The following is a 27,988-nucleotide window of genomic DNA, read 5'->3' as shown; positions in this document are numbered from 1 at the left end:
ATGGAACCTGAATAGGAAATGAGATCTTGTTATTATGTACAGGTTAATGTAATATCCCGAAACACCCCAGGGTATTTTGGGCAGAAAATTAAAAGTACTTGCAAACTCCGCTTGAGGGACTTGGGGAAAATGTGGAAATATTAAACTTCCTCACCTGGGGAATTTGTGATATTCTCAAAAGCATTAGGGGCTCCCCATTTAATAAGTCAAGCCCTTTATCTTGGGGCTTGCCCTTATGAAACTTATTCATGCAAAGGAGAAGCTACACCTACTTATAATTATGCCTAAGAGTCACCCCCAGAGAACCTCCTATGTTGCTCAGATGTGACCTCTTTCTCTCAGTGAACTCTGCAAATAAACTTACTACCCTCCCCACTATGTGAGACATGACTCCCAGGGATGTAAGACTCCCTGGCAACGTGGGACAGGACTCCCAGGCATGAGCCTGGCCCTGGCATCATGGGAATGAGAAGGCCTTCTTGACTAAAAAGGGGAAAGAAATGACATAAAATAAATTTCAGTGGCTAAGAGATTTCAAATAGAGTTGAGAGGTCATTCTGGAGGTTATTCTTATGCATTATATATTCCTTTTTATTTTCTAGTGTATTAGAATAGCTAGAAGGAAATACCTGAACCTGTTGAACTTTAACCCAGTAGACTTGATTCATGATGATGATTGTATATACACAGCTTTTATCATGTGACCATGTGATTGTGTAAGTCTTGTGCCTGACACTCCCTTACCCAGTGTATGGGCAGATGAGTAATAAAATAAAGACTATATATATGTGTGTGTGTGTGTGTGTGTATATATATATATATATATATATATATATATATAATAGGGAGGGAACTAAGGGTATGCAATGTTTTGGGTATTTTTTAATTATTTTGTAATGAAAATGTTCTAAAATTGTGGTAATGAATGCACAAATATATGACAATATTGTGAGCCACTGATTTATATACTTTGGATGGAGTATATGGTATGTGAGTATATCTGAATAAAACTATTTTTATAAAAACTAAGGAGAGGAGGCGGGGCAAGATGGCAGACTGGTGAGCTGTATGTTTTAGTTACTCCTCCAGGAAAGTAGGTAAAAAGCCAGGAACTGCGTGGACTGGACACCACAGAGCAATCTGTCTTTGGGCATACTTCATACAACACTCATGAAAACGTGGAACTGCTGAGATCACTGAAATCTGTAAGTTTTTGCGGCCAGGGGACCCGCGCCCCTCCCTGCCAGGCTCAGTCCCGGGGGAGGAGGGGCTGTCAGCTCCAGGAAGGAGAAGGGAGAATTGCAGTGGCTGCTCTCATCGGAAACTCATTCTACTGATTCAAACTCCAACCATAGATAGACTGAGGCCAGACACCAGAGACTCTGAGAGCAGCCAGCCCAGCAGAGAGGAGACGGGCATAGAAGGAAAACAACACGAGAAGCTCCAAAGTAAAAGCAGAGGATTTTTGGAGTTCTGGTGAACACAGAAAGGGGAAGGGCGGAGATCAGGCCTTGAGGCGCATATGCAAATCCCGAAGCAAGGCTGATCTCTCTGCCCAGGGCACCTTTCCTTAATGGCCCTGGTTGCTTTGTCTATTAGCATTTCAATAACCCATTAGATCTCTGAGGAGGGCCGTTTTTTTTTTTTTTTTTTTTTTTAAATCCTTTTTGCTTTTTCTAAAACAATTACTCTAAGAAGCTCAATACAGAAAGCTTCAAATAATTGAAATTTGGGCACGTCAAGTCAAGAGCAGAAATAAGAGAGCTCTGAGACAAAAGGCAATAATCCAGTGGCTGAGAAAATTCACTAAACAACACAACTTCCCAAGAAAAGGGGGGTGTCCGCTCACAGCCACCATCCTGGTGGACAGGAAACACTCCTGCCCATCGCCAGCCCCATAGCCCAGAGCTGCCCCAGACAACCCAGTGTGACGGAAGTGCTTCAAATAACAGGCACACACCACAAAACTGGGCGTGGACATTAGCCTTCCCTGCAACCTCAGCTGAATGTCCCAGAGCTGGGAAGGGGGAGCAGTGTGAATTAACAGAGCCCCATTCAGCCATCATTTGAGCAGACTGGGAGCCTCCCAACACAGCCCAGCAGCCCAGAACTGCCCTGGGGGGACGGCACTCACCTGTGACATAGCACAGTCATCCCTCAACAGAGGACCCGGGGTGCACAGCCTGGAAGAGGGGCCCACTTGCAAGTCTCAGGAGCCATACGCCAATACCAAAGACTTGTGGGTCAGTGGCAGAGACAAACTGTGGCAGGACTGAACTGAAGGATTAGACTATTGTAGTAGCTTTAAAACTCTAGGATCATCAGGGAGATTTGATTGTTAGGGCCACCCCCCCTCCCCGACTGCCCAGAAACACGCCCCACATACAGGGCAGGCAACACCAACTACACACGCAAGCTTGGGACACCAATTGGGCCCCACAAGACTCACTCCCCCACTCACCAAAAAGGCTAAGCAGGGGAGATCTGGCTTGTGGAGAACAGGTGGCTCGTGGACGCCACCTGCTGGTTAGTTAGAGAAAGTGTACTCCACGAAGCTGTAGATCTGATAAATTAGAGATAAGGACTTCAACTGGTCTACAAACCCTAAAAGAACCCTATCAAGGACAGCAAATGCCACGAGGCCAAAAACAACAGAAAATTATAAAGCATATGAAAAAACCAGACGATATGGATAACCCAAGCCCAAGCACCCAAATCAAAAGACCAGAAGAGACACACCTAGAGCAGCTACTCAAAGAACTAAAGATGAACAATGAGACCCTAGTACGGGATATGAAGGAAATCAAGAAGACCCTAGAAGAGCATAAAGAAGACATTGCAAGACTAAATAAAAAAATGGATGATCTTATGGAAATTAAAGAAACTGTTGACCAAATTAAAAAGATTCTGGACACTCATAGTACAAGACTAGAGGAAGTTGAACAACGAATCAGTGACCTGGAAGATGACAGAATGGAAAATGAAAGCATAAAAGAAAGAATGGGGAAAAAAATTGAAAAACTCGAAATGGACCTCAGGGATATGATAGATAATATGAAGCGTCCGAATATAAGACTCATTGGTGTCCCAGAAGGGGAAGAAAAGGGTAAAGGTCTAGGAAGAGTATTCAAAGAAATTGTTGGGGAAAACTTCCCAAATCTTCTAAACAACATAAATACACAAATCATAAATGCTCAGCGAACTCCAAATAGAATAAATCCAAAAAAACCCACTCCGAGACATATACTGATCACACTGTCAAACATAGAAGAGAAGGAGCAAGTTCTGAAAGCAGCAAGAGAAAAGCAATTCACCACATACAAAGGAAACAGCATAAGACTAAGTAGTGACTACTCAGCAGCCACCATGGAGGCGAGAAGGCACTGGCACGATATATTTAAAATTCTGAGAGAGAGGAATTTCCAGCCAAGAATACTTTATCCAGCAAAGCTCTCCTTCAAATTTGAGGGAGAGCTTAAATTTTTCACAGACAAAGAAATGCTGAGAGAATTTGCTAACAAGAGACCTGCCCTACTGGAGATACTAAAGGGAGCCCTACAGACAGAGAAACAAAGACAGGACAGAGAGACTTGGAGAAAGGTTCAGTACTAAAGAGATTCGGTATGGGTACAATAAAGGATATTAATAGAGAGAGGGAAAAATATGGCAAACATAATCCAAAGGATAAGATGGCCGATTCAAGAAATGCCTTCACGGTTTTAACGTTGAATGTAAATGGATTAAACTCCCCAATTAAAAGATATAGATTCGCAGAATGGATCAAAAAAAATGAACCATCAATATGTTGCATACAAGAGACTCATCTTAGACACAGGGACACAAAGAAATTGAAAGTGAAAGGTTGGAAAAAAATATTTCATGCAAGCTACAGCCAAAAGAAAGCAGGTGTAGCAATATTAATCTCAGATAAAATAGACTTCAAATGCAGGGATGTTTTGAGAGACAAAGAAGGCCACTACATACTAATAAAAGGGGCAATTCAGCAAGAAGAAATAACAATCGTAAATGTCTATGCACCCAATCAAGGTGCCACAAAATACATGAGAGAAACATTGGCAAAACTAAAGGAAGCAATTGATGTTTCCACAATAATTGTGGGAGACTTCAACACATCACTCTCTCCTATAGATAGATCAACCAGACAGAAGACCAATAAGGAAATTGAAAACCTAAACAATCTGATAAATGAATTAGATTTAACAGACATCTACAGGACATTACATCCCAAATCACCAGGATACACATACTTTTCTAGTGCTCACGGAACTTTCTCCAGAATAGATCATATGCTGGGACATAAAACAAGCCTCAATAAATTTAAAAAGATTGAAATCATTCAAAGCACATTCTCTGACCACAATGGAATACAATTAGAAGTCAATAACCATCAGAGACTTAGAAAATTCACAAATACCTGGAGGTTAAACAACACACTCCTAAACAATCAGTGGGTTAAAGAAGAAATAGCAAGAGAAATTGCTAAATATATAGAGACGAATGAAAATGAGAACACAACATACCAAAACCTATGGGATGCAGCAAAAGCAGTGCTAAGGGGGAAATTTATAGCACTAAACGCATATATTAAAAAGGAAGAAAGAGCCAAAATCAAAGAACTAATGGATCAACTGAAGAAGCTAGAAAATGAACAGCAAACCAATCCTAAACCAAGTAGAAGAAAAGAAATAACAAGGATTAAAGCAGAAATAAATGACATAGAGAACAAAAAAACAATAGAAAGGATAAATATCACCAAAAGTTGGTTCTTTGAGAAGATCAACAAGATTGACAAGCCCTTAGCTAGACTGACAAAATCAAAAAGAGAGAAGACCCATATAAACAAAATAATGAATGAAAAAGGTGACATAACTGCAGATCCTGAAGAAATTAAAAAAATTATAAGAGGATATTATGAACAACTGTATGGCAACAAACTGGATAATGTAGAAGAAATGGACAATTTCCTGGAAACATATGAACAACCTAGACTGACCAGAGAAGAAATAGAAGACCTCAACCAACCCATCACAAGCAAAGAGATCCAATCAGTCATCAAAAATCTTCCCACAAATAAATGCCCAGGGCCAGATGGCTTCACAGGGGAATTCTACCAAACTTTCCAGAAAGAACTGACACCAATCTTACTCAAACTCTTTCAAAACATTGAAAAAAATGGAACACTACCTAACTCATTTTATGAAGCTAACATCAATCTAATACCAAAACCAGGCAAAGATGCTACAAAAAAGGAAAACTACCGGCCAATCTCCCTAATGAATATAGATGCAAAAATCCTCAACAAAATACTTGCAAATCGAATCCAAAGACACATTAAAAAAATCATACACCATGACCAAGTGGGGTTCATTCCAGGCATGCAAGGATGGTTCAACATCAGAAAAACAATCAATGTAGTACAACACATTAAAAACTCGAAAGGGAAAAATCAATTGATCATCTCAATAGATGCTGAAAAAGCATTTGACAAAATCCAACATCCCTTTTTGATAAAAACACTTCAAAAGGTAGGAATTGAAGGAAACTTCCTCAACATGATAAAGAGCATATATGAAAAACCCACAGCCAGCATAGTACTCAATGGTGAGAGACTGAAAGCCTTCCCTCTAAGATCAGGAACAAGACAAGGATGCCCGCTGTCACCACTGTTATTCAACATTGTGCTGGAAGTGCTAGCCAGGGCAATCCGGCAAGACAAAGAAATAAAAGGCATCCAAATTGGAAAAGAAGAAGTAAAACTGTCATTGTTTGCAGATGATATGATCTTATATCTAGAAAACCCTGAGAAATCAACGATACACCTACTAGAGCTAATAAACAAATTTAGCAAAGTAGCGGGATACAAGATTAATGCACATAAGTCAGTAATGTTTCTATATGCTAGAAATGAACAAACTGAAGAGACACTCAAGAAAAAGATACCATTTTCAATAGCAACTAAAAAAATCAAGTACCTAGGAATCAACTTAACCAAAGATGTAAAAGACCTATACAAAGAAAACTACATAACTCTACTAAAAGAAATAGAAGGGGACCTTAAAAGATGGAAAAATATTCCATGTTCATGGATAGGAAGGCTAAATGTCATTAAGATGTCAATTCTACCCAAACTCATCTACAGATTCAATGCAATCCCAATGAAAATTCCAACAACCTACTTTGCAGACTTGGAAAAGCTAGTTATCAAATTTATTTGGAAAGGGAAGATGCCTCGAATTGCTAAAGACACTCTAAAAAAGAAAAACGAAGTGGGAGGACTTACACTCCCTGACTTTGAAGCTTATTATAAAGCCACAGTTGCCAAGACAGCATGGTACTGGCACAAAGATAGACATATAGATCAATGGAATCGAATTGAGAATTCAGAGATAGACCCTCAGATCTATGGCCGACTGATCTTTGATAAGGCCCCCAAAGTCACCGAACTGAGCCATAATGGTCTTTTCAACAAATGGGGCTGGGAGAGTTGGATATCCATATCCAAAAGAATGAAAGAGGACCCCTACCTCACCCCCTACACAAAAATTAACTCAAAATGGACCAAAGATCTCAATATAAAAGAAAGTACCATAAAACTCCTAGAAGATAATGTAGGAAAACATCTTCAAGACCTTGTATTAGGAGGCCACTTCCTAGACTTTACACCCAAAGCACAAGCAACAAAAGAGAAAATAGATAAATGGGAACTCCTCAAGCTTAGAAGTTTCTGCACCTCAAAGGAATTTCTCAAAAAGGTAAAGAGGCAGCCAACTCAATGGGAAAAAATTTTTGGAAACCATGTATCTGACAAAAGACTGATATCTTGCATATACAAAGAAATCCTACAACTCAATGACAATAGTACAGACGGCCCAATTATAAAATGGGCAAAAGATATGAAAAGACAGTTCTCTGAAGAGGAAATACAAATGACCAAGAAACACATGAAAAAATGTTCAGCTTCACTAGCTATTAGAGAGATGCAAATTAAGACCACAATGAGATACCATCTAACACCGGTTAGAATGGCTGCCATTAAACAAACAGGAAACTACAAATGCTGGAGGGGATGTGGAGAAATTGGAACTCTTATTCATTGTTGGTGGGACTGTATAATGGTTCAGCCACTCTGGAAGTCAGTCTGGCAGTTCCTTAGAAAACTAGATATAGAGCTACCATTCGATCCAGCGATTGCACTCCTCGGTATATACCCGGAAGATCGGAAAGCAGTGACACGAACAGATATCTGCACGCCAATGTTCATAGCAGCATTATTCACAATTGCCAAGAGATGGAAACAACCCAAATGTCCTTCAACAGATGAGTGGATAAATAAAATGTGGTATATACACACGATGGAATACTACGCGGCAGTAAGAAGGAACGATCTGGTGAAACATATGACAACATGGATGAACCTTGAAGACATAATGCTGAGCGAAATAAGCCAGGCACAAAAAGAGAAATATTATATGCTACCACTAATGTGAACTTTGAAAAATGTAAAACAAATGGTTTATAATGTAGAATGTAGGGGAACTAGCAGTAGAGAGCAATTAAGGAAGGGGGAACAATAATCCAGGAAGAACAGATAAGCTATTTAACGTTCTGGGGATGCCCAGAAATGACTATGGTCTGTTAATTTCTGATGGTTGTAGTAGGAACAAGTTCACTGAAATGTTGCTATATTATGTAACTTTCTTGGGGTAAAGTAGGAACATGTTGGAAGTTAAGCAGTTATCTTAGGTTAGTTGTCTTTTTCTTACTCCCTTGCTATGGTCTCTTTGAAATGCTCTTTTATTGTATGTTTGTTTTCTTTTTAACTTTTTTTTTCATACTTGTGATTTGAAAAAAGAAGGGAAAGTTAAAAAAAAAAAAAAAAAAAAAAGAAAAAAGACAAACAAGGGGAAAAAAAAAAAAAAAAGATGTAGTGCCCCCTTGAGGAGCCTGTGGAGAATGCAGGGGTATTCGCCTACCCCACCTCCATGGTTGCTAACATGACCACAGACATAGGGGACTGGTGGTTTGATGGGTTGAGCCCTCTACCATAAGTTTTACCCTTGGGAAGACGGTTGCTGCAAAGGAGAGGCTAGGCCTCCCTGTATTTGTGCCTAAGAGTCTCCTCCTGAATGCCTCTTTGTTGCTCAGATGTGGCCCTCTCTCTCTGGCTAAGCCAACTTGAAAGGTGAAATCACTGCCCTCCCCCCTACGTGGGATCAGACACCCAGGGAAGTGAATCTCCCTGGCAACGTGGAATATGACTCCCAGGGAGGAATGTAGACCTGGCACCGTGGGACGGAGAACATCTTCTTGACCAAAAGGGGGATGTGAAAGGAAATGAAATAAGCTTCAGTGGCAGAGAGATTCCAAAAGGAGCCGAGAGGTCACTCTGGTGGGCACTCTTATGCACACTTTAGACAACCCTTTTTAGGTTCTAAAGAATTGGGGTAGCTGGTGGTGGATACCTGAAACTATCAAACTACAACCCAGAACCCATGAATCTCGAAGACAGTTGTATAAAAATGTAGCTTATGAGGGGTGACAATGGGATTGGGAAAGCCATAAGGACCAAACACCACTTTGTCTAGTTTATGGATGGATGTGTAGAAAAGTAGGGGAGGGAAACAGACAGACAAAGGTACCCAGTGTTCTTTTTTACTTCAATTGCTCTTTTTCACTCTAATTATTATTCTTGTTATTTTTGTGTGTGTGCTAATGAAGGTGTCAGGGATTGATTTAGGTGATGAATGTACAACTATGTAATGGTACTGTAAACAATCGAAAGTACAATTTGTTTTGTATGACTGCGTGGTATGTGAATATATCTCAATAAAATGATGATTTAAAAAAAAAAAAAACTAAGGAAAGAGGCCAACTAGAATACATTCAGGTAAACTATGTCACATATTTTAGAGCATTATACAAGGTTATTTTAAAATACATATATTAACTGTGCATAAGTGAAAAAACAGATCTCAACAGCAGCATACACATATTGATTATAATTATCAAAAACATTCACATATACATCAGTATGAAACCAAAAATAACCTACAACTGATGTTTTAAGTTCATTGAGCCTTCTTTCCCCCTGCAAAGTTATTAGTAGCCAAATATTTCGGAACAACAACAAAACTAAAATCCCCCCTAAAATAACAAATGATTCTGTATGATTGCTTTCACGCCCCGTCTTCTGGACCATATGGACTGTTCCCTGCCCAGGTACCATAAGTGGAATTCCTAGCTCTCTGGGTTGGTTAACTTCTTAGCTTTAACACTCATTCTGTAACAAATCTAATGGAATCATTAATTCCTATGCACAGTTCTTGGCTCAGAAAAAACTGTGTTCCATACTCCTAACTGGCACCATACTCTCACTGTCTATTTCAAAAACTTCAGTTATAGCCCACTATTAAAAATACTATTCAAAACATTTATTGACATTAAGGGATACGCTTTATGTTAAAAAAATTTAGAATTGGGTTACATCCATCATTCAGATACTGTAATCTTACACACATGCTGATTTAATATTATAACTCTATCTGTGTAATTCATAGAAAAAACACAAAAGACAGTATTATTTTGTTAAAATGAAGGTTTATCAGGTATAGCAAAAGCTTTGAAATTTTAACTTTCATCTCAAAAAAAACTTTAATTGCATGAAATTAAAAATACTTTCACTAGGCACATATAAGTTTACATTTAAAGCTACTTACTACTCAGTTAATAAATGAGAACATGTTCTTAATATTTTAAAATTTAGTATATATTCACCTTATTGAGTGAATTTTAATAGATTTTTAAATACCGTATTTCATCAAATCTAACATGGAATCAACTATGATGGCTCATTATTTTAAGAAATTTTAAAACACTGCCAATTAAACTATAAGACATATAGCCATTTCAAATATTAAAATGTCTTAGAATTGATAAAATATGGAAAATAAAAATATATTTTTAAAAATTCAAATCAAATTTATACATCTGAAACACCTGCACTATACCTTCAAACATAGGTTGTAAAACCTCTGGTTTAAATGATTTACAAAGTACCTCAGTTCTGTGGGGGAGGGATACATTATCTACAGGAGATTATGAATCATGCTAGAGATACCCTATGTTACAACAAGAATCACCCTATCCTGCGTCTGAAGATCTGTGATTTTTTGGATAGTCCATTCAGAAGTCTATTTGTTATTGAAACTCAGCAAGGTAAGGGGAAAATAAGCCGCTTAATATGTTTATATTTAATGAACATACCTGAACATAAAATAGTCTTTTCGTACTGCTTCACTTCACAAAATAAACTAAAAACAAAATTTATTAATAAAATATTACAACATACAAAGGGAAAAGCTAGATTTTTCGTGAGTCATTTATTTCTGATGATCCTACCCTGGTCTCAAATTCTCATTAAATCACTTACATAGAAATTGTACCATAAGAAAATACTTACAATACAACAAGCACTCAAGAAACACTTGGTGAATTCATGGCAGATGCTTCTTTATCTCAACACTTATGAACCAGCTCTGTAGCAGAACTGCTGATACTGAACACAAAAATAGACTCCTTTTCCCAAGATCTTACAATCAGTGAGGAAGACCAACTGTGTAAGTGGATACATTCAAATACAATGCAATAAGTGCTACAAGTGGCTGGATATTTTGTCCGGACACACTATAGATAACTCAATGAAACAGAAAGAACAAAGGAGAATATAGCAGCTACTTAACCTTCTCCAGCAAAGCAGCTAACACTGAACCATGAAAAATATACTTCCCTCAAAATAAACTAGGGTGTGACAGAAAGTTAGATAAGCTACCAATTTACTCTGGATGCTTTCTAGTTTTAATTTCTGAGTAAAATTAGGAACAGGATATACTCTAAAAGATGTGGGGAATTCTTGTGATAGAGACCACTTAAATGAGTATAACTGCTCTCCAGTGAGTCCAGGAAGCTGCAGTTAGCTTCAACAGTGAGAAAATCATATTAAACAAAATAAATAAATATCCCTCCAAATCACTGCTTATGAGGTAAACACTTCAGAAAATTAAAGATTTTTCAACAACTTAAGAATTCCTTTGAGGAAATAACCACTTATACCAGTACTGTTTAAAACACAACTGATAATTTAGGTAGCAGGTGACACTAACATGAACAACGGTACACCAAGCTATGTATTTCCTGTACTTTTCAATAACATTACAAACACTAGATTGAAAAATTCAAGGCATGATTATAGTACTTCCAAAGAATAAACTGTTTCGAGTATGCCTCATCTTCAGCTATAACTTTTTTTAACGTGAAATGAACCACCCAGCAAGGTGGAGCTCAGACTGTCACATGGTAATTACGTAAAATAATCATAACCCGATTAACATTTAGATATTTACATTATGTCAACAAGACATTTTTAAAGCAAACAACCAGAAGATGGAGTACATACCAAAAGTCAGACTTGGCATTTTATTAAAGTAGGAAAAATAACTCCCTGAAACCCAAATTCAATATTCATTACAGCTTCATCCACCTGAAGTTTCAGCTTTCTTCTGACACATCACTGAAAAGTACAAAGACCACTCAGTGGCAATAGGCCTTTTCTGCAAGACTCTGGATTTCAGTTATTATTTCAAAGGCCCTGAAAATAAAAAGCCCAGGTTATGCAGTTGTTGCAGTTTTCCAAGTTCCACAAATCATGGGACCAAGTTCTTCCTACCTGACAATCATACACTGTCTTGTCCAGAGGCACACTATTTGGAGAAGAGGGTAAGAGGAAGAGTCAGAGGGGAAAAAAAAAAAAAAAAAAAGAAGAAGAAGAAGAAAATGCCCTGAAGGGCCACTTTAGGATCTATGGATGCAATACTGGAAATTTTAAGATAACCCATCTGGTTGTGACTCCTGCTTTTGAAATGAGCTTCTAAGGCCACTCAAAGCACTCCCAATAGCCTCCCTTCCCCTCTCCAAAATAACCTCAGAGGGAACATATTTATAATTACCACTAAGGGAACAATTACTATGAATATACAAATACATCCACATACATAACATATACATATACAAAAATATCAAATCTGTGCTCACAAAAACATATTTGTGTGAATGCAGAATATTTAGCCACAAAAATATTTTTTCTAAAAATTTGTATTATTCTCAACATAATCTTTCACTCCTTTAAAAAAAAAAAAAAAAAGAAAATGAGAGGTTTAATTCCTATGCCTTAGATCTGATCAAGTGTCTTGTCTTGAACCTTAATGGCATTTTCTTATGAAAGGAAAACAAAACAAAAGTAATCAAAAGTCTTCATAGAATAGTGTGGTACAGAAGCAGCATCAAAGAACCTGAAATCAAGGCATTAGCTCTGGATTCAACATCTAGCTAAATCTTGTGAAAGTTTTTTCCTAATTAGATCTCCACTACTCATCTAGAAAGTGACCTTGGCCTACAGCCTAGATGATCCATAACATACTCTCTATTAGAACTACTATTTCAACATATGTAGAGACCTATACATGACCATTAGTGTTTCTCTCCTTCTGCAGTTTTTAACTTTGCTGACTGAGTTCCGACTTAAACTGAAAATAATACCTGCTTTTTTACTTTGCAAAAAGAGAAAGAATCCCAAACCTAGAGATCTAAAGCCCCACCTCACATAGTATCTATGATAAAACTTACTTACAAATACATCCACTCTTTGCAAAAGAAGTCAACTATTTTGGAACAAACTTTTGAACATTGAAATTTATTCCATTTATTCTAGTCGTCTAGTCTAGTCTTGACACTTATCTACTTCTTCGAAATTCTGTGTCAAACAGCCCCCCAAACTGTTACTAAATGGAGGTTTTCATATACAAAGTCCTCACTTGGCATGGTCCCTATATGCACAAATTTAGTTACATAAACCAGTCACCCAACAATACAGTTCAAATCTCAGTAACCATGACACATTAACTGTAATTGCAAAAAGTATAAAATTCACTGCTAGTGCCTCAGTCCAAAAATCACTAAGTGAATAACAGGTGTTCATCACAATCAGTGACCAACCACACACTTCTTTCAATATCTGTTGATGACTGTGCATCTGTCATTCAGTTCACAGGCAGACAAGCAGTCTGATAAATCCACATGACAGTTTACAAAAATCGATACTTGAAGAGGAAATTGGTGAATAAAGACAAAAGTGCAGCAAAGAAACAAAAAGCGATAAAGCTGGAAGGGAAATGTGAATCAAATGTAAATGGTTTATAGAAGAAATAGCTGACTATGGGAATGCTGACATCGCTGCTGTTCCAAACACTCTAGAAAGGCAGCCAGAGGAACTTATGAAGCTGAACTTACTGATGTAAATGAAGAATGTGGTTGTGATGAAAAGGATGACACTAATCCAGAGGAAGTAAAAAACTTTCCCCTAACAGAACTCTCAGAGATATTTCATGATATTAAAATCACAATGGACACAATTTTGGAAGCCCAAAAATAGATGAGTATGACAAGTTGCCAAAGCACAGACACTTGTTCTGTAATTAACATGACAAGAAAAAGGCAGGCATTGTTTAAACTACTCTTGACAAGTTTTTTAATTAAAAAAATACACTTTAATTCTCAATGTCTCTAATGTTTTAAATTACAGGGTACTAAATACTAGTTTTATTATTTTTATTTTCTTATACTTTTTTTTAACAGTAAGTTCTCAATGTTCTCACATTTTTAAGTCATTTTAATGAAACTATCATAATTTTCCCCATTTTTAATTAAGATCACTTTGAACAGTTTCAGCTTGCAGAGTCATTTTTACTGCTCAACACTACCATGCGAAGCAAGGACTGCCAATATAGTGAGGTTATATTACTTAATCACATTATCAACAGCATATGCATATCAAAAGCATCCAGGTTTCTAACTGACCTAGAAACATCTACCAGGCCAGTTATTAAAAATTTCAAGAGGGATGAATGCTGGGTAACTACAGTTCAGCTCTTCCATCACTTAGCTCCCAGAATCCATGTTATGATTTCCACATGCAATTCTCTTTTATCACTACTCCCGAATTCTGCTCATATCCGAGTATCATTTTTTTCCATTTTTTTATTAGAGAAGTTGTATGTTTACAAAGAAATAATGCATAAAATACGTATTTCCCATATACTACCCTATTATTAACACCTTCTATTCCTCTGGTACATTTGTTACAATTCATGAACACTGTTATGGTTTTACTATTAAGTATGTTCATTTTAGAAATTAGGGAAAACAACCTTAAGATCATGTGGTTATATCTTTTCATAAAACTGGTGGGGAAAACAAGATTTAGGGATTAGGTGATTTGCTCAAAGTCACATAGTAATTTTTCAGTTACAGCAGGGAATCAGAACACTGCTACTCCAGTTCTTCTTCCAATACACACAATGCTGCCCACTTCTGAAGAGGGTAATCAATAGGTTTTCTTTTGGCTTTCTTTTCTGCCCATTTGGCTTATGTAGACCGACTGATTATCAAAGAAGAAAAACTATTCTAACACTTTTTCTGAGACTGTCATTACTTAGACATTTTACAAGCATCTACACTCAAAGAGACTAGAACCCCATTATAACACTAGTATAATCTAAATGATAGCATACGTTTTAAACGTTTCATGTTACAAAGTAATGTGATATACTGGATGGAATCCTGGGTCAGAAACAGGACATTAGGTACTATCCTTTCTTCAACTAAGGTTGGAACTAAGGTAAAAACTAAGGAAATGTGAATGAAATACGGACTTTAGTCAATAATAATGTGTCAGTATTGGTTCATTAATTATGACTAACATACCAAACTAAAAGCTGTTAAAAACAGAGGAAACTGAATATGGGAGGTTATATGGGAACTCTATTCTATGTTCACAACTTTTCTGTAAATCTAAAACTATTCTAAATTAAAAAAAAGTTTTGTTTTTTTTTTTAAGTAATGTACATACACTTTATCTAATACTAATTCTTAATAATGCTGGAATCTCATGAAATTTTTGAATCATGGATACTAAACTCAATACATTTCTATTCCCTGGAGTAGTGTTTCATAAGCTATGTCCTGTGAAATCCTCCGGAACCCAGGGATGACTATGTCCCTTGGAAAGGGAACCCAGCCAGTGGGTCTGGAACCACTACAGCTCCACTTCCATCTGTGGGGAGATTCTAAGTCTCTGAAACAAGGACTACACCAGAAAGGCAAGTGTGAAAGCCACTCTCTAACCTAAAAGAGAGTAAAATTCATGTTTTGAAGAATATTCCAACTTCATATTTCAGCATAATGGAAATAACACTACTAGTATATCTTTTATTTATATACTATATATATATATCTTTTCTTTATATACTACTAGTATATCTTTTATTTCTTTAGGCCTCAGTTTTCTAATCTCTAAAGTAAGAGGACCAGAGAGGATGACAGCCTTCTAGCTTAAAAGTCTCAGGCTAACTAGATTTTGTTTCCAATTTTTTTTTTTCTGGTAAGAGGATAAAAGCATACAACTTGGATACCACACATTAAAATATAATACTTTAATAATGATCAAAAATATTCAATTTGGAAGGATTGTATGGTAATGAATAAAACTGTTAAAAAGTAAATATATATATACATATTTGAAAGGGTTCTTTTTTGCTTATCAAACAGCGTTTTATCAAGATAAAAATAAAATTAAAAACATGCATATCATATCCACCTAGCTCATCTAATTTTAAGTTTCTAGCTATAATACATTTATGTCACAAATATACAGGTACTGTTTCCCTCCCAAGCTACCAAAAAGCAAACAATACGAAATTATAGCTGATAGAAAGTATATTTCAAAAATAATTATTTAGTTTCAAAACACAGTCCAAAGCTTCTTTTGCACTCAGTGCTGGCCGTAATCTTAAGCAGAGAAAATGGACAAATGGGATTTGACCAGGTGAAGAGATTCAAACAGAAATTCGGTAGTTTAAGACAACTCAATGAATTGCCTAAAAGATTTTATCTTTTTAATTATGCCAACGTTTCCAATTTCATTAAGTGAAAAAACAGTGAAACTGTAACAGTCAATATAAAATACAGGTTTCCAATTCACAATAAACAAGCTAATAATCAGCAACTTCTTTATAATTTATACTCCCAAAAATGACAAGACAAGGCTAACAAAAAATATTTGCCAGGGATATCATCTACTCCTTGTTTTGTTTTGTTTTGTTTTGTTTTGTTTCCAAAGTACTGTAACACTCTTTCACATGTAAGGTGTTAGGGGGAAAAAAAAGTCCTGTTTAAATCAACAATGCAATCCACAAAATGAAAACTCAGTCAAATCAAAATGCACAATTTTATTATTAAATTTTCAAGACTCTATGGGTACTAAGCAAAACTCTCTAAGAACACTCGGGATGCTCAGTCTGAGTTCAATAGCAAGCACAATAACTAAAGTTGTAACACTAAAATATCATTTTCTTAATAATCCTTGCTTCACTAGTTATCTCTGACCCCAAGCATACTGAAATTATTTTCCCAACCCTAGAATTGTTAAAGATCTTTTCACCTATAACACCTGTACATAATAAAAATAAGATTTAAAAGACATCATCTTTGATTAAAATATAGAGAATGTATCTTAAGATATTATCTTAAAAGTACCAATTATGACACACATCTGAATTCAATTTCAATTAGCACATAAAGATTTGAAAATTCGTTTTATTATGCAATAAGGGCATGAAATATTAAATCACATTGTTCTATAACCTAATGTTTCAATAAAGATTAGAAGTGACATATTTTTAATGTCATGAGGAATTAACATTTTTAAAATGTAAAATTTAACATTTTTAACTTAACATTTTTTAAACGGTCATATTTCTAAAACTTCGGCGTTAATGCTTAATTTCAAAGGCTGTACTAGTAGGGTACCAAACATTGTACACGGTACGGGATTGAAGTTGAACGGCTTATCTAAGAAACCACTTGTTCTTCAATTATCTTTCATCTTGCTCTGTGCTTTAATTTTGTTTGCACTGCAGTTTATCACTTAAATGAAAAAAGATAACACGCATTCAGTCAGATTAAAATGATCATCTCTCCGTTATTCTACCAGAACAACCAACAATCCAGGCCTCATCAGCACCCGAGTCCAGGAGAACAGGACCCCACAGTCTAGGACGGCCCTAGGTCCGACCCCCTCGCGGTCCCGAGGCTGACACCCGCCCCCCTCAGGCCTCCGCTCCGTGCCCTAGCAGCTTCTCGGGCCCAGACCTCCCGCGCCCCGCGACGTGGGACCCTGCGAGTGTGTCCGTTCCCGGGTACCCCGCCCCAGCTCGCGCGCGCGCCACGAACGCGCGAGCACGACCTGCCGTCGCCTCCCCACAGCCGCCCGGGCCTCTGCGCCGGCACCGGTCCGTCAGAACCCTGCCCAGACCTCGTCTGCCAGGAGCTCGGAGCCGCGGGCGCACCCTCCGGCCTCTCGCCCACTGCCCGCACCCGGCCGCCAGGAGCAGGCGGAGCACGCAGGGCCGGGTCGAATAGGGAAAGTAAGGCAGCCAGAAAGGGAACTGACCTGTGGAGACCGCCATCTTCTCCTGCAGCCCAACGCAGCCGCACGCACGCACAGCGACGTCGTACGTCACTTCCGGGAGCCCGCCGGCCGCCCCGCCCCCCAGCCGTCTTGCTTCTGGGCCCCGCCCCGCCCTGGAATCCTGGACCCAGGAGTCTGCGGGGTGCGGACAGGGGAGAGCGGGGAGGGCGACAGCTCCGACGGCGGACGGTGCACGAGGGCCGAAGTACAGAAAAGGGCCAAGAGGCCGGGGTCACGGGTCGTCTGAATGACGCTCTCCCAATTGAGGAAGAGTGGGGTTGCTCAATTCCAACCCAGCCTTTCCACCAGTGAAAAGGTAGGTCACTGAAGGGACACCCAAGAAGCCACTTGCCAAGCAAACCATTCGTTTTTCTATGACAGCAGTTTTAAGAAGACAACTGGGGGAGTTATCTGTGAAACAGCATTTGCTTCTTTCCTGGGCCTAATTTAAATCACAAAAGATACTACACTTGCCCTGAATGGTTCACCTTATCATGTAAAATGGATCATTCTTGCACATTCCAAATGTTACCCCCAGTTGAGGGTTGGGAGAGTGAAGGGGTGAGGTATTTTTTCCATTTCCTACCACCATGCCTCAATTATAAAACTATTTCAATCTATATGTGAGCCTCATAACCACGTTGCAACCAGTTTAGAACAGGTATATTGATTCCTTCTGGTAGACCACTAAAAGTGGGGGAGGTGGAGTGGTGCGGCTGGAAGTGAGCCAGGCCTTCTGGTGTCTGATCCAGTGCTCTCAGTTCTTTGCCATCAGTTACTCTCTGGTCATGTCCAATCCCACTAGTCATGTGACCAAGACGTTATGATTTAATGAATAATTATGATATGAATCATTACATAAATATGCTTTTTTCTTTCTGGTATATGAGCAAGAGGGAAATATCTCAAATCTCTGCATTATAATTCAGCTGCCCCGATCTCTGATAATGATTGTAAAAGCCCTTATCTTGTACCTTTGTCTGCTTTTTTTTTACTTTAGAAATTTGAGGGGGGAAATGCCCTAATGAAAATAGAGGAACTTGAGTCAGCCATTAACTGGTTCCAGCCCAGTGTCACTCCTTTACATTTCTTAGTTGTTTCTGCTTACACTTGCTGTTGAAATTGTAGTGACTTCACCTCCCCTTATTAGAATCCATAAAAACCTTGAGCCCCCTAGACTCGGGGAGACAGATTATTTTAGGCTATATGCTCTCCTGCTTCACACTGAGCAATAAACTCTTTCTCTCTTTGAAATGCGGGAGTCTCAGGAATTGGTTGTTTGAGCCCATCACTGCCTTTGTTCAGTATCAATTGGTGACTTTGGTGGGAACAAAAAGGCCTAAGAAGCAAGCAGGCCAACTGCCTGAGGTTCTGGGGCTCCAGCAGAACAGGTAAGTGCGGTAATTGAGGCTTTTGTGGCCACTTAGAAGTTCTGTAGTCTAGAGGCTGGGCAATCGGTTTTTTTCTCTGTTCTGCTGGCACTCCAGACCCTTTTGGCACCTTAAAAAGCTTCAAAGAAAGAAATTGTTTCCAGTTCCCAGTCCAGACATCTGACTGAGTGAGCAGGTCATGAATGAGTAAAAGCAGGTCGGGAAGTTAGTTCGCTGGTTCCAGACCCCTAGACCTGGGCTTGAAGGCCTGGGTCTCACTTCTAGAATGATCCCCTTTTCTCTGACTTCTGTATGTTTCTATTTTCTGGGCTCCATTCTGTACAGGTTTGAAACCCTGATCTGAGTTTTTCTCTTGAGTGTACTCCTGGAAAATAAATAATCCAACATTAACTGGTGTTCAGTGAAATCAAGGAGGCCTGTTTAACTGTTAGCTGGTGTGCTACCTAGGTATAGTAAGTGGTTAATGATTTATTATTAACCATTTAATGCCTGTTTGTTAGTTGATGTGTTCAGTCTAGTTATTTATGGGTTTATTACTTAAATATATAGTCTTAAATGTCTTTAGATTTGTTAGTTGGTATATTACTGCATTTGTATTGGTCAGGTGTTCCTAACTGGTTACTGTATTAGTTAGGGTTCTCTAGGGAAATAGAATCAATGAGAGGTGTCTCTGACTATCAGATTTGTAAAAGTGACTCACACAACTGTAGGTATGCACGAGTCCAAATTCTGTAGAGCAGTCAGCAAGCTGTCAACTCCAAGGAAGATGTCCGATGAACTCCTCAGGAAATGAACCAGCAACTTTGACGAACTCCTCAGGAAATGAACTGGGATTTTCGACGAACGTGTTCGATGAACTCCTCAGGAAATGAACCGGCAACTTCCACGAACGCCTCAGGAAACGCTTCACTGGGCAGCCAAAGAAGTGAAGGTCCTCTAACTGTCTCGCTTATAAGTCTTCAACTGATTAATTGGATTAAATCCAGCCAATTGCAATCTCTCATGTGGAAGACATGCCCTTTGGTGAGTCATCAGTCACAGCTGCAGTCAATTGACTGATGATTTAATAAAACAGCCACAAATGCCCTCACAGCAATTGTTAGGCCAATGTTTGCTTGACCAGACTGCTGGGTACTATCACCTGGCCAAGTTGACACATGAACCTAATCATCACAGTCCACCCCTTGTCAACTTGGCAGTTATACACTTCACCTAATACCATACTTTATCTCTCAGTAGATAACAATAACAGGCATATATTTTGCCTAACAATACTCCACTGTGCAGCATACAACTGGAAATGCACTAAATCTCTCCAGAATAGGGTGCAAGTCCTTGGGTGACATTAGCTTTTAAAATTCATTTCCTTTAGCTTAAACAGCAAAATGAACAGTGTGGGTTATGCCATATGATAAGGGGATAAGACAGAGAAGAAAGCAAAGATAATTGCTTTACAGACAAATACAAACATAATCATAACAAAACAAGGAGAAAAGATTCATGCCATCATAGTCCTCATTTCTGTAACTGGTCACATGTCCGTAGTTTACTTCTTCCACTACCCTTTCCATGTTCCCTTTACCCTCAGCAAGCACTTCACCCGGCTGTGGTTCTTTGCCTGGTGGGGTGACCCAAACCTTCATTCCTGAAGTTTCTTGGCCATTGGTACTCCTGCCTGGATTGGGTTCTTGCAGTTTTCCATTGACTTGAATCACGGGGCATGGTAATACTAAGAGACGCTCTAGGGGATCTCCTGTATTCCAGGAAAACTCTTCTTTACTTCCATTGTGTAGTTGCAGTGCTATTTCCCCTTGATAGTCAGGATCAATCACCCCAGCCAGTATAGTAATCCCCTTCCTTGCCTGTTAATTCAGAGGCATAAGAAGCCCAAAGTGGCCAGGTGGCAGTCTTAACTTCTAGTTCAATGGAATTATTGTTGTGTCTACTGGTGGGAGCACTGCTTTTGGAACTAAGACTTGTAAATCAGCAAAGCTTAAGGTTGCAGGGATAGGAAGCAAAAATTTTCCTAATGGATCACTAGGAGTGATAGTGAGTGGTGCCACTCCTGCTTCCACCCCTTGATTCCTGGACCCATGAATCCTGGCTATGGGAGAAACAGCACCATAGAGTAGACGCTGATTCAGAGCATACACAGCCTCCTGGAGAACACTGCCCCAACCCTGCAAGGTATTGCCACCTAGTTGGCATCATAATTGAGTCTTCAACAGGTCATTCCACCATTCTATAAACCCGGCTGCCTCTGGGTGATGGGGAACATGGTAAGACCAGAGAACTCCACGAGCATGTGCCCATTCCCTCACTTCATTTGCTGTGAAGTGTGTTCCTTGGTCTGAAGCAATGCTGTGTGGAATGCTATGATGGTGGATAAGGCATTCTGTAAGTCCATGGATGGTAGTTTTGGCAGAAGCATGTCGTGCAGGGAAGGCAAACCCATATCCAGAGTATGTGTCTATTCCAGTAAGAACAAATCGCTGCCCCTTCCATGATGGAAGTGGTCCAATGTAATCAACCTGCCACCAGGTAGCAGGCTGATCACCCCAAGGAATGGTGCCATATCGGGGACTGAGTGTGGGTCTCTGCTGCTGGCAGACTGGACACTCAGCAGTGGCTGTAGACAGGTCAGCCTTAGTGATTGGAAGTCCGTGTTGCTGAGCCCATGCATAACCGCCATCCCTACTGCCATGACCACTGTCTTCATGAGCCCATTGGGCAATGACAGGAGTGGCTAGGGAAAGAGGCTGATTGGTATCCACCACATGGGCCATTTTATCCACTTGGTTATTAAAATCTTCTTCTGCTGAAGTCACCCTCTGGTGAGCATTCACATGGGACACAAATATCTTCATGTTTTTTGCCCACTCAGAAAGATCTATCCACATACCCCTTCCCCAGACTTCTTTCTCACCAATCTTCCAATCTTGTTCCTTCCAAGTCCCTGACCATCCAGCCAAACCATTAGCAGCAGCCCAGGAATCAGTATACAGATGCACCTCTGGCCAGTTCTCCTTCCAAGCAAAGTGAACAACCAGGTGCACTGCTCAAAGTTCTGCCCACTGGGAGGATTTCCCCTCACCACTGTCCTTCAAGGACATGCCAGAAAGGGGCTGCAGTGCTGCAGCTGTGCACTTTCAGGTGGTGCCTGCATATCATACAGAACCATCTGTTAACCAGGCCCAAGTCTTCTCTTCCTCAGTCAACTGATTGTAAGGAACTCCCCTAGATGCCATAGCTGTGGGCTGGGAAAGAGAAGGTAAGGTGGAAGTGGGGGCCATGGGCATTTGGGCCACTTCCTCATGTAATTTACTTGTACCTTCAGGACCTGCTCGAGCTCTATCTCATATATACCATTTCCATTTTATGATGGAGTGCTGCTGTGCACACCCAACTTTATGGCTTGGTGGGTCAGACAACACCCAGCTCATGATAGGTAACTCAGGTCTCATGGTAACTTGGTGGCCCATGGTTAAGTGTTCTGTCTCTGCTAAGGCCCAGTAGCAGGCCAACAGTTGTTTCTCAAATGGAGAGTAGTTATCTGCAGAGGATGGTAAAGTTTTACTCCAAAATCCTAAGGGCCTGCATTGTGATTCTCCTATAGGAGCCTGCTAAAGGCTCCAAACAGCATCTCTATTTGCCACTGACACTTCCAGCACCATTGGGTCAGCTGATCATATGGTCCAAGCGGCAGAGCAGCTTGCACAGCAGCCTGGACCTGTCACAGAGCCTCATCTTGCTCCAGTCCCCACTCAAAACTAGAAGCTTTTCTAATCACTCGGTAAATGGGCCGGAGTAGCACACCTAAATGAGGAATATGTTGTCGCCAGAATCGAAAGAGGCCAATTAAGCGTTGTGCCTCTTTTTTGGTTGTAGGAGGGGGCAGATGCAACAGCTTATCCTTCACCTTAGAAGGAATATCTCGACAGGCCCCACACCACTGGACACCTAGAAATTTTACTGAGGTGGAAGGCCCCTGTATTTTTCTTGGATTTATCTCCCATCCTCTGCCATGCAAATACCTTACCAACAAACCTAGAGTAGTTGCTACTTCTTGCTCACTATGTCCAATCAACATGATATCATCAATATAATGAACCAGTGTGATGTCTTGTGGGAGGGAAAAATGATCAAGGTCCCTGCGGGCAATATTATGACATAGGGCTGGACAGTTGATATAACCCTGAGGTAGCACAGTGAATGTAAACTGCTGGCCTTGCCAGCTGAATGCAAACTGTTTCTGGTGGTCCTTACTGACAGCAATTGAGAAAAAAAGCATTTGCCACATCAAGAGCTGCATACCAGGTACCAGAGGATGTGTTGATTTGCTCAAGCAATGATACCACATCTGGGACAGCAGCTGCAATTGCAGTCACCACCTGGTTAAGTTTACAATAATCTACAGTCATCCTCCAAGACCCATCTGTTTTCTGCACAGGCCAAATAGGAGAGTTGAATGGGGATGTGGTGGGAATCACTACCCCTGCATCCTTCAAGTCCTTAGGAGTGGCATTAATCTCTGCAATCCCTCCAGGAATCAGATATTGCTTCCGGTTTACTATGTTGCTAGGCAGGGGCAGTTCTAGTGGCTTCCACTTGGCCTCCATGAGTCAGAGAACCAATGTGAGGATTCTGCCAGTTGCTGAGTATGTCTATTCCAATTATACATTCTGGCACTGGGGAAATAACCACAGAATGGGTCCAGGGACCCGCTGGACCCACTGTGAGATGGACCTGAGCTAAAACTCCATCAATCACCTGACCTCCATAAGCCCCAACTCTGGTGGACCAGAGTGATGTTTTGGGTCTCTGGGAATTAATGTCACTTCTGAACCAGTGTCTAATAATCCATGAAATATCTGATCATTTCCTCTTCCCCAATGCAGAGTCACCCTGGTAAAAGGCCGTAGGTCCCCCTGGGGAAGGCTGGGAGGAAGATTAACACTATAAATTTTTGTCAGTGTAACAGGGTCCTTCCCCAAGGGTACCTGGCCCTCCCTTCATTCAAGGGGCTCTGGATCTGAAAACTGTCTCAAGTCTGCAAATTGATTAAGGTGCTGTGACTCTGTTTTTTTAATTCAAGGGAGACTTTTGTTCATGTGACCTAGAATTCTTCTGCCTATAATATAGTTCAAAGAAGAATTTAGTCGACTGCCCATCTATTTTACTACTTGGTCCTCCATGATCCACTAGCCAACGCCATAAGTCTCGGCGAGTCATATTATTTTGATTGCTGCTTTGAGCCTGTTTTCCATTATGGTAGCTATGCCCACCTTGTCTGTGGCGATTAACTGCAGCCACTTGGCTTCCGCCAACTCTGGGACCTGATTATCCCCATTGTGTTTAAGGATTCCAGCTCAGTGACACCAGTTCCTACAGTAATATCTGCCCTACAGGGAAGGGCGACTACAGAGCTCTTCAGGGATGATGGAGCTAGTCTCACAAATTTATTCCTTACAGTCTTGGTAAAAGGTGTGTCCTCTGGACATTCCAGGGCTGTGTGAGCAGGTCTTCCATGATAAATCCACTCTAACATTCCAATCTCTCTAAGCCTTTGAATCCCTTCCTCCGCACTGTACCAGGGCAGTTCTGGCATTTCAACCTCTGGTAATGCTGGCCACCTTTTGATCCATGTTTCAGCCAATCACCCAAACACACTGTTAACGCACTTTCTAACCCCTCAAACTACAACATTGAATGCACAATCTCTGCTTAGTGGACCCATATAAGTAAATTCAGCCTGATCCAACCTTATATTCCTTCCACCATTATCTCACACCCTTAATATCCATTCCCACACATACTCCCCTGGTTTCTGTCTGTATAAGTTGGAAAACTCATACAGTTCCTTTGGAGTATAGCGTACCTCTTCATAGGTCACACTTGGTATCTCACCCTTTGGGGCCTGTTGGGACTTTAGCCTAGTTATAGGTCTTGAAGCAAAGACTGGTGGTGGGGGTGGGTCATGAAAAGAGTTATAATTACCCCTCAAGCCATTTACCTCAGGACATTCTGTTGCATTTTCATCTCTTAAAACAGGATTAATCTCTCCAGACAGAGGAGTGAGGGCTGCTTCCTTGGGGGAGGTGATTACAGGATTAGCAGGCACTGAAGGGTTAATCTCCTTAGGTGGGGGTTGGGTGGCAGGCTCCTTAGGGCAGACTGGAGGTAGGGAAGATGTTTCCCCAGGACAGCCCTCTACAGGTAAATCTAACAATGACCCAGCAGAATCCAGGGTTCCAGTGTCCTCACTGCCATTATTATCAATCCATATGTCCCCATCCCAAGTTTCCAGATCCCATTCTTTTCCAATTAATGCCTTTACTTTAACAGCAGACACCCTGAGAGGTTGAGATTTTAGTTTATGTTGTAAATCTGTTACTTGCACAATGAGCATCTGTGTCTGGTTTTCAGAAACTTCTAGTCTGGGGGCACAGGAAATAAATTTTTCTTTCAGGGCACACATAGAAACTTTTACATCTGTCATGCAGCATTTAAGTTTTGAATTTGAAGACTTTAGCTCATCCCTTTCTCTTACAACTGTATCCAAAGTATCTAAGAGCAGCCAGCCAACATCATTATACCTCTTAATACTGCAAAACTCTGTGAAGGTGTCAAAAACACTGTCACCCAGAGCCTTGCTTTGTACTAGAGTATGATTAGGAGAATCAAACGGTGCTATTTTGCGTATCTCCTTTGCCAACTCATGCCATGGACTGTCAGTGCCCTCTTGATTATTGGAAATAGAGTCATTAGCGCCTTTGAATCTAATCAGAGTAGAAAACAAATTGTAAAAGCCCATTTTAAGATTCTGTTTCTCAAGAACCACTCCTGGTACCAAGTTGTATTAGTTAGGGTTCTCTAAGGAAACAGAATCAATGAGAGGTGTCTCTGACTATCAGATTTGTATGCACGAGTCCAAACTCTGTAGAGCAGTCAGCAAACTGTCAACTCCAAGGAAGATGTCCGATGAACTCCTCAGGAAATGAACCAGCAACTTCGACAAACTCCTCAGGAAATGAACGTGTTTGACGAACTCCTCAGGAAACACTTCACTGGGCAGCCAAAGAAGAAGTGAAGGTCCTCTGTCTTGCTTATAAGTCTTCAACTGATTAATTGGATTAAATCCAGCCAATTGCAATCTCTCATGTGGAAGACATGCCCTTTGGTGAGTCATCAGTCACAGCTGCAGTCAATTGACTGATGATTTAATAAACCAGCCTGTTGGTTTGTTAACCAGCCACAAATGTCCTTGCAGCAATTGTTAGGCCAATGTTTGCTTGACCAGACAGCTGGGTATTATCACCTGGCCAAGTTGACACATGAACCTAACCATCACAGTTACTGATTATGGAAATTCTTTAAAATGGGAATCTGGGGCTGTATTGAAAAATTGGAATGATTTTAGTTATGAGTCTATGAGAGAAATGTTTACTTCTGTAACACAGTCTGCCCTCGATATAATTTAGAATCAGGAGAGAATGGTCTGAGAATGGCTCTATAGAAAAGAACACTCTATTAAAGTTAGAATTATTCTGCAAAAGAGCAGAAATGGGATGATGTTTATTCAGTCCTTTACTTGCCCCTCTCAAAAGTATTGCTGTGTTTCTCTTTCTTATGTGACTTTCTATTTGTGTCTGTCTGCCTATCCAATGTATACTCTCATACCTCTAGATGGTAATAGCAAATTAACAAAAACTTCTTGAAGAACTCTATTTGAATTGCTTAAAAATAAATAAGCACTTTTATATAAATACATAAATTAGTACTCCTGAAGACCAAAAAAAGAAAAGCCCTCTGCTCAGTGGGGTTCACAGCCTTAGTTTTTGTAATTGCCATAAATAGACCCGGACATTAGAAAGAAACCACCCCTGGAATTTCCCTACAATAGCATGGAGCTACAAGAGGGCTACCTTGGGGAAAAGGCAAAGACCTTTTCCAATTGCTCAGGGCACAGCATTAAGTGAAATAGATCTAATAATCAGAAATAATTAAAAGAAGGCATAGGAACTCTCAAATCCCACTGCCCTCACCTAAAACTTTAAAATCCAAGTTCAACAGACCAGACCTCATTCTTTGTCTCAACTATGCCCCTGGGCCTAACTACCTAAGGAAGCTATGGGGGAAAGTTTGAGTGCAGAGTGATGGGGGAGGTTTAGTTTAGAATTTTTTTTACCAGCCTCAAGATTAGAAATGGTGGGCATAGAGAAAATGCTTTGGAATAGGCCAAGTTTGTTAAAATTATCTTTTTTCCAATAATACCTGTTCTGGTTTGCTAATGCTGCTGTTATGCAAACTACCAGAAATGGATTGGCTTGCATAAAGGGGGTTTATTTAGTTACAAAGTTACAGTCTTAAGGCCATAAAAGTGTCAAAGCTAAGGTGTCAACAATAGGGTACTTTCACAAAAGAATGGCCAATGGCATCTGGAATACCTCTGTTGTCTGGGAGGGCACGTGGCTGGCATCTTCTTCCTTTGCTCCCAGGTTGTGTTTCAAATGGCTTTCCCCCAGGATGTTTCTTTCTGGGTTTCTGGGGATATTCTCTTAGTTTCTTCCAGGCAAACTTTGGAGTAGCAAAAGTCTACTTTCAATGGCAAACTTCAAAATGTCTCTCTTGGCTACAGCTCAAAATATTACTCTCAGCTGCTCTCCAAAATGTCACTGTCAGCTGTTCTTAGCACCTTCTGTTTGTGAGCTCTTCTTTGGACTCCAGTAATTAAATCAAGATCTATGCTAAATGGGCTGCACCACATCTCCATGGAAATAATCTAATCAAATGTATTGCCCACAGTTGGGTGAGTCACATCTCCATAGAAATAAACTAATCCAAAGATTCCAACCTAATCAACACTAATATGTCTGTCCCCCCAAGATTGCATTAAAGAACATGGCATTAGGGGGACATAATACAGCCAAACTGGTGCAATACCTTTGCAATGGTAACCATAGTAATCAGATCATTATTAAAATATAAATAGGAATGG

General features: G+C 39.9%; 1 protein-coding gene across 1 annotated transcript in view; it reads right to left on the bottom strand.

Moving 5' to 3' along the window:
• The window catches only part of UBE2V2 (ubiquitin conjugating enzyme E2 V2), a 74,687-nt gene extending 56,952 nt beyond the window's left edge, over positions 1 to 17,735 (bottom strand). The window contains exon 1 of the mRNA XM_037802940.1: positions 17,582 to 17,735. Within this exon, the coding sequence (XP_037658868.1) occupies positions 17,582 to 17,597 (16 nt within the window). The 5' untranslated portion in view covers positions 17,598 to 17,735. The remainder of the gene's footprint in view (positions 1 to 17,581) is intronic.
• Positions 17,736 to 27,988: the final 10,253 nt, after the last annotated feature.

The sequence above is a fragment of the Choloepus didactylus genome, chromosome 14 (genome assembly GCF_015220235.1).
Source record: "Choloepus didactylus isolate mChoDid1 chromosome 14, mChoDid1.pri, whole genome shotgun sequence".
Taxonomy (NCBI): Eukaryota; Metazoa; Chordata; class Mammalia; order Pilosa; family Megalonychidae; genus Choloepus; species Choloepus didactylus.
The sequence above is the reverse complement of the archived record's forward strand: the minus strand, read 5'-3'. Positions and strand labels throughout refer to the sequence as shown.